The sequence below is a fragment of the Parambassis ranga genome, chromosome 2 (assembly GCF_900634625.1).
Source record: "Parambassis ranga chromosome 2, fParRan2.1, whole genome shotgun sequence".
In the NCBI taxonomy this organism is placed as follows: domain Eukaryota; kingdom Metazoa; phylum Chordata; class Actinopteri; family Ambassidae; genus Parambassis; species Parambassis ranga.
Genome location: NC_041023.1, coordinates 34,160,182 through 34,168,520, shown reverse-complemented (window position 1 = coordinate 34,168,520; position 8,339 = coordinate 34,160,182). Strand labels below are relative to the sequence as shown.

Sequence of the window (8,339 nt, the reverse complement as noted above, 5' to 3'; positions counted from 1 at the left end):
ACCTTTATACAAAGCTGTGTTATTCTAATGCCATCTCTCATTGTGCATGTTCTTAAATCTGCAGCCTTAAAATTACCTTAACTTTACTATATTTAATTTACTGTTTTCTAGCACCATGACTGACTTATCTCACTACCATCAAGCACTGGCTCACATTCAGAATTTATCACAGAGCAAATATTTTTGGCAATACCATGCACTGGCCTCCCCACCAACCATATTAGGACCTGTGCCTTGAGATGCTGGGATTTTTAAAAACATGGTATTCAAAGCTGTTTTTTGTGGAATGTCTCATGTTGAGCGAAGCACTTGCTCTGGGTACAACATGGGCCTCTAAAGCTTTTGGCTTGAGAGCTGGCTGTAATATATGTCTGACGAGGCTCCCACACACCCTGGAAATCCTAGGATTGAGAAATATGAGCTGTCACTAGCGTTAGGTTGAAATTTTATGGATAGATTCAATTATTAGTTTAAGACCCAATATCAAAAGCTGCCATGTCTTAAACATTCCTGGGTTAATTGGTGCCATACATATATCTCCCATATACAGTTTGACAGTGGGGCCCCACTTCACAAGCAGTGCAATAATCTGGGACTCAAATAAAGCTGTTCTATCTGGGAAAAGACTTTGTTAGCTGACAAAGTATGCTAGAATGTACATGCAGTCTCCAACCTTAGGGTTGGGCCATTTCAAAGTGTGATCAAATCTAATGTCATGTTAAAAATGCAAAGATAAACTTCTGGTAGACCCAAGCAGCACCCCCTAGTGCTGAGAAATGAAGCCTGAACTTGTAAAGCAGTTATCGTTTTTCAAATTGCCCTTTATTTATTTAAAGTTATACTTAATTAACGGTGTGACTGCTTAGAGTAACAAGCGGGTGATGGTGTTGGGGTCACTGCCAAGACATAAAACAACATCATACACACATGTATGTATACAATGTTTAGATACAAGGTTGAGTGTAATCTCCCACATGCATTATGTTTGTTTTATCTTAATCTGAAAAGTAACTAAAAGTTGATAAAAATATTTCTTTCTGAACTATTGTGGTGTGTAAAGCTGCGTGAAATGTTTGTCAAAATGAAACATTTTCCCAGTTAAACACAAGCCTGTTTTATTTGTGAGGTGATGTGAGCTCATTTCTTGAATTATATTAAGTGTATATATATATATATATATATATATATATATATATATATATATATATATATATATAGGTTCGGTCAAGAACCTAAACTTTCTTTAAACTTTGTACCATTGAAAACCCAAAATTCACACTTCATTTGCATAGCTACACAAGCAGCATAAAGCCAAATGGGAAAAAACTGTGTTTTATGGTTGAAAAATCTAATCTCAAGTTTACCGGCGACGCTCCACATTCCTGCAGAATCCCCTCTGAAATGTTCTCAAATATCCTGAGAACAAATGTGAAAACAAAACTTTGAATTGTGTTGGCTTAGAAGCTGTTTCCTGCAATTAGGACCTAATAGGTTGAAAGTGAACTGTGGTTGGAAATACAGTATGAGCATGATTGACAGTTGCCAAGTCTTGCTGCCGCCCATTATCCTTGTTGTGACCCTGCCATCTGCAAACACTTGTGATCTTCAGGCTTTCAGGATGCAGGAGGTCTGTCTAGTCTGTGTGCAGGGCTGAAATCCTGTTTTGCTGTGTAATCTGCCATCTTTTCTTGAGCATGCAACAGACATAGAAGTTAAGTCTGTAACACCAGAGCCAAGCACCTACCTGTGTGCACATAGGAGAGAATAATAATGCATGGATTCACTTGTTAAACATCTGATCTATTGGACTGGGATCATGGCTGCCAAGGTTGCATAGAAATGCTAGAAATGTTGGTTTGAAGAAAAAAAACAAGTAGAACAGTGTTAGTCCTGGGTGTTATTGTACCCTCAATTGATTTGTATTTAGTTTTGTTTTTTCCCTTCAGCTGGGCTTCAGTTGGTGCAAAAACATAACCTTCCTGGCTGCTCTTATACTCACCTTAGCCGAGTTCACCTACTAATACTGTCTGGAGCTAGACGTTTGTGTGACATCACAGATTAGGCAAGATGGTGATGTCTGCACTTTCAGCTGTAGTTGTAGTCAAACAAGCGTAAATATGTTTTTGGAGTTTACTTATCAGTTGTGTCAGTTTTAAATACGGTACAAGGAAAAGGGAATCATTTTTGTTCTGTGTGCTTCAGAACATTTTCTTCCTTTCAATGACAACTTTACACATAAAGCACTCAAAATGTAAGCACACATTCAGTCGGCACATTGAACGCGTTGCTGATCGGCTCTCCCCTGCAGCCTGACAAGTGGTAAGCTCCTCTTAGAACAGGAGATTACAACCTCAAATCCCAGCTCTTCATGTATGTACATCTCCTTAAGGTAGCTTTACCCCTCTGTAAACCCCCTGGTTCATTAGAAGCAACACACTGCTGCTGCTTTGTCATTTCCACATTCACCTGTCTCACATCAATAACAAATCAAACAATGCAGCTGCAGGTGTGGCATGCTGCTTCTTATGTCTGATCACACCTCTGTGTGGGATGGAGGAATAATGATAAGGTTAATGGGAAGCAGAGAGAGGGGTGATGGATATTTGATGGTTTCACGTTGTGTTAGACGTTTTAAGAAAGAATAATCAGCAGTAGGTGACCCAGGACCCTAGGATTGCTACTTTGAAATTCATCAATTTCATCAACATTCAAAATGTTGCACAAGATTTGAACAAATAACAAGCTACAGACCTACAATTGTGCAATACCAATTTGAACCACAAGCAGTGCTAGTGAGTCAATGCAATGTCTAGTCTCCAATGGAAAGATGTCCAGCCTTTGTTAGCTTTGCACTTATCCCACTAGCTTTCCGTGGACAGTGTCAGGATCCGTAAGCACATCATCATTTTGTGACTAGAAATGAGCTCATGTTGGCACACATTATACTATGTGTGATTACTGTCTCTGCCAGAAGGGGGAGACAAAAGCAGTGTATTTTATCTTTTAAATTTTTATATTAGTGGTAATAAAGAGGATGATGCACAGTTTTTGTTATTGTGATGGTGATGATGGTGAAAGTGGATCTGCCTAAGATTCAGTTTTCTGCATTCCCACCGGGTGAAACACAAAGCCACAGATTTCCATGTTTCTACTGATCCTGACTGTCCTTTACTCATTAGATCTGTTTCTCTTGGACTTTTATCAGTCCAAGAGCCCTGTGGTGCTTTCAGGGTAATCACCTGAAAATGAACATATTCATGTCTTCTTAAATACCTTGATGATACACAGCATGCTTTTACTCTTTGCACACACACATCTGTGCTCTGCAGTAACCTCTGAGGAATTTGATGATCACTGATTCACATCTCCGTCAATCACGTTACCTCTGGCATGCTTCTGAAGCACCACTTAATCAGAATGTTACGTTCCACTGTTGTTTTAGGTGGCACTCTCAGTACCATTGTTCACACAGATGTGAGCTGTTCATCAAGGCTGCAGGTCATTATGAAGAACTGTCCAAATAATTGCTCTATTTTGACAGTGTTAGTACTGAAACCTACTGCATTGAGTTTTTCTATGTTTTGTTCTTAATTCAGAGCTTGGTATAAACATCTGGATTTGCAACTGCCTTTATATTTATATCAGATAATAAAGGAACCACAGTGATAACCATCTCAGATGTTTGAGTTTGTGTTCATCAGGCATTTATCCGGCATTAGTGCTACACACAGTGGAAGCCATTGTAGTAGTCTCTCTTGATGCTTCCTGCATTTGTTCTGCATTAGTCCTGCAGATAATTGATTTTGGCCGTCTAGTTAGAGCAGTATTTTTTTCAGTATGTGTGAAATGATGAGAGGCACTAGGGAGTTAGTGTCAAAACCACAGCATTATAAACACATACCTGAACACTTTTTTTTAAATATTTATATAAATAATGTTGTGTCTTTTCAACTTGTGACCACTGATAATGATTTAGATGCATTTGATAGCTTTGTACTCTCAGTGCTCTTACTGATGTGTGAAACATCTCATTAGAGAGCAGAATAAATGACTATTGATCCGACCTCTGATCGACCATCACTGTGGATCTCTCGTTGGTTGAACTGTGGGGTCTGTGGAAGTTCCTAATTAGGTTCCAGGATTTTCTCATTGTCTGACATAAAAGAAAAAGGCTGGTGATGTTCTGTGGCTATTCTTTGCTTATTGTTATCATTAAAGAATACAAGTTTAACCATGCAAATTCCACTCTAGTCCAAACCTCTTCCTCTGGTTGCTGTCATAAAAACTGTTCCCAACACTTCATATTCTTTCATTTCAGGGCACTGTGAAACACATGTATTGACAATGACCATAAAATTTCAAAATTAAATACCAATGTGCATAATACAATGTATATTTCTGTTCTCACTGTTATAGGTAGCAGAAGCACTTCATAAAATGGACAAAGGAAAAGGAAGATCAGGGGATGACTGACAAGACACTGTGCACATCTCTCATCCATTTTCAACTCTATCATCCTGCAGACTTCTGAAGAGACAGCAAGTTGGTACACCATATCTGAAGTGTTACATTAATTTTTTGTTGTGTTGCTAAAGCAACGTTATGGTGGTACTGGACAGCTGTCTTTGCCGGGCTCTGATGAGGGAGAGAGAGCGCTGTGGTGTATCAGCTAATACCTAATACGGAAGCTCTGTCCATAGTTTTTACTGTCTGGTAAAAACTATGGACAGAGCTTCTGTGACCCGTTTGTTTCTGAAGAGTCGTTTTGAAGCTCGGTGGGAGGCTCCGGGGCGCTCTGACTGCCGCCATGTTGGCAGCATCACAGTCTGCCAAAGCTCCAAATATGGACAAAGAGGGGGAGCACGAGCGGAGTTGTGGAAGTCGGGTGATCGCAGAAGCAGTAAACTTGTGCTTTGATGCAGAAACCAGCTGTCACTCAAAGCGACAATGCCCATAATTATGCGTAATTTTAAGTCCAAATATAATTAAAACAAGTGAGTTCTAAAAAAAATCACCCCCCCCATACAATTGACACTAGAAGGGAACCTATCATTTGAGACCCAAATGTTTTTTTTGTACCAGGCTGTAAACATGTTCATTTCTGCTGTGAAGTTGGACATTTTAACATGGGAGTCTATGGGAAATGACTCGCTTCTGGAGCCAGCCCCAAGTGGTTGCAGCGTGATGTAAGTACACAGATATCAGGATAGCAGCAGTGAAGGGCTTTTGCAACTGCTCTATATTAACAGTTTTGTTAACAGTTTAATAGCTCTTTCTTTTTTTCTTTTTTTTTTTTTTTCTTTTTTAGAAAAAAATCTACTTAGCCACCAAGCAGGTCATAATAGACAGTAACAGTCGGGAATATTGCATATTTTTTTTATATCTTGGTCTGACACTGTAACACCAAATGTGCATTTGTTAAAGAAATGTGTCCAGTTTTAGGAAATATACGTTTTTATTCAAAGGAAGAAACAAAAACAACTCATGATACCAGTTTACCTGTTGTGAGTAAAACTTGGTGAACAGAGTTGAGGTGGAAAACCAAACAGTTGCCTGTTCTTGAATCATCATCAGTCACTGCCAGCAGACTCCACCAGAGGATTTTGTGTGTTTTACCTGTCTCCCACAGGAATGAATGGACTCACTGTGCATTTACATCATAAAAGTAGTGTCAATTGTGATTGGTGTGTGTAAATATATATGTCTGATCACAAATCTCATCTGCATTTTGGTCATATGGGATGTTGTGCAGCTAAATATTTGGGGTCCTTAATTGATTAGCAGAATGGGACGCCTCCGAGACCCCCAAACCATTGGTGGCAACTGCCTGTCAGTGAGTTACCATGTCCTATCACTCTGCTATGCAGCAACACTGATCAAGGCACATGTAAAAGTCTTACTGTGAAGCACCTTTGCAGCCCAGCTCTGTGTTATAATCTCAGAATGAGTTCATAGCTTGTTTCATTCCTTTTTATACATTTTTTTTCCTTTTGAAGAAGACTTCTTTCAATAAATAACACAAATATATTCATATGTCATATAGATAGATAAACATGTATAAACTACATGCATTTTATATAATTTAAATAATTTATATGTACAGTTCTCCCTCACACTCTCGTTCCCTCCCTCCCCAGCCCCTCTATGTGAGTTCCTCCATAACAGCAGTGCTGCAGCAGCTTGTTGATTTGCAGCACATAAATGTGAAATATCATTTAAGTGGACCAAAGATTTCTTCAGTAGAAGTATCATTTTTGTAGCAAACTGTCACTGCCCCCGACCCATACTCCTGTGGTGAAGAGCACTGTTGCAAGAAATATAATCCTATGCAGGAAGTAGACTTCCAAACAAGTAGTCTGTTGCAGGGCTTGTATGTTTTGATTACGTCCTATGACGTTTCCTTGACAATGCACACACACAGGAAGTGTCAATGCGTATCCACCGCCAGCCCACTGAATTGCGAACCTGCGTCAGCGCTCGTACGTACGTCTGTGTCGTCTTGCACTGTGAGTTCCAGTTCTTGTCGTCAATGCCCCTGCAGCCACCCTTGAAGGGCCTGGGGGTCCGACAGCGCGTCTCATAAAAGTACTGTTTGATGTCCTGCGTGGCACTGGTTTTAATTTTAGCCAGAACTGTCACAGAGTCCCCCTTGGTGTCCACTGCTTGGGTTTTATCCGTCACCCACTGGCTCTCACTGTCACAAACAGAATACTCCCCACGGTAGCTCCTGTGCTCGGCGTAACGTTTCTTTCTAGTCTTGTTTCCCACTGCCCCTCCATCAGATGCGCCACTTACAAAATCATCCGCGAGGTACAGTGGTGGCGGCTGCAGTGGGGGCCGGTCGCTCAGCAGCACCCGAGGCGAGTTGTACCGCTTGTGCTGCCTGAGGAGGTCCGAGTTCAACAGCATCACCTCCTGGTCCATAACACCATCACTGCTCCCGCCACTGCGACCCCCTGCCCCCCACTGCTCTGCGTCCCCCTGATCTTCTAAAGGAAAGTTAGCACTTAGTAGAGGAGGCAGTGTGTCCTGTGGCTCCGTGTCTCTGCTTTTCCCCTGCTGGCTCTGGTTCCCCCTGGTCTTCCCTCTTGTCAGGTCAGCCTGAAGCAGCTGGATTATGAGAGAGTTTAAAGGGTCTGGACTTGGCTGCTGCTGCTGTTGCCCCTGATGACTGCTGTCCATGTTGGTTGCCTGGATACCATATAGGTACACTAGGACCATCACATACAGCAGGATGGACATCACTAGATTCACCTGTAAGATCTGTAAAGACAAGAGGGTTAGAAAGTTATACTTTTTTACTGTTTTTAAGAAACCTTGTTGTCTAGAAATACCTTTAAACATTAGCTAAGATTCCATCCACTGAACACAGGCAACAGTTACTGCACCACTGTAAAATCATTTCACATCAAACATTGTACTCTTTCCAGAGTCTGGACTCTGAATACAGAAGGACATTACATACATACAGTATATTTTATTTACTGCAGCTCTCAGCTGAGAGATGTCACTAATGTACACAATTTTGCTGAGAAATCCGGACACCAAGATGCTCTTCATGTTGTAGCTCATAGCAAACATACTGGCTCCTCGTCAACAGGGACAGAAAGAAGAGGTTATTTTGCTCATTTGCTCATTGCTCATTTGCATATCAGTTGGGTGAGATGCTTCAAATATAATCCACTTTTATTGTGCTTCCAGGAACCAAAGCCATCATAAACTGTGTTCTTTCACTGAGAACTGACACTCGATAACTTTACTTGTTTGTGTGTCATTGCATCAGTGCAGAGGATACACCTTTTTATAGAATAGAATTTTTGCTACAAATTTTGCTAAAACTTACTGTTTTTAGGACTCTTTTCTTATGATTTTTTTATAGAAACATACAACCTCATTTTCATCTTCAAGAGTTGCATTAAAGCAGCTTTGGTTTTAGAAGTATTGCCTTCAACTAGAAGAAGACAGTATCTGTACATTAAACATGACAGATCCAATCATCTGAGTATACATTTAAACATCCTTGCTGTGTTTGCTTTTGGTATGAAATCCTGTGGTTCTTATTTTGGACAATTCATACAGCATAACAGCCTGTCAGAGTGCTGCTATTTTATGCATGTGCACTGGCAGACGATTCTCGGTTAGCCCGGCTCCGGGTGTGCTCAGGGTGTGAGCCTCAGGAGGTGTTTTTCCCCCCACTTCTTACAGTAGTTCAATGTTCTTTCTTTTTGTACTGTGTGAAGACTTTTTTTCCTCAAGCAAATCTAACTCACTAACCCTCATTCATAAAGTAAAGCCACAGTCTTCAGCTGTTTCTTTTCATTCAGCTTTTCCCACCCTGC

The 8,339-nt window shown here is 40.6% G+C and overlaps 1 protein-coding gene across 2 annotated transcripts in view; it reads right to left on the bottom strand.

Annotated features, from left to right (window-relative positions):
- Nucleotides 1-6,160: 6,160 nt before the first annotated feature.
- The window catches only part of ntf3 (neurotrophin 3), a 32,531-nt gene continuing 30,352 nt past the window's right edge, over nucleotides 6,161-8,339 (bottom strand). For both annotated transcript variants that reach the window (XM_028420640.1, XM_028420632.1), the window contains one exon: nucleotides 6,161-7,263. In XM_028420640.1, coding sequence (XP_028276441.1) covers nucleotides 6,382-7,242 — 861 coding nt within the window. In that variant the 5' untranslated portion in view covers nucleotides 7,243-7,263 and the 3' untranslated portion in view covers nucleotides 6,161-6,381. The remainder of the gene's footprint in view (nucleotides 7,264-8,339) is intronic.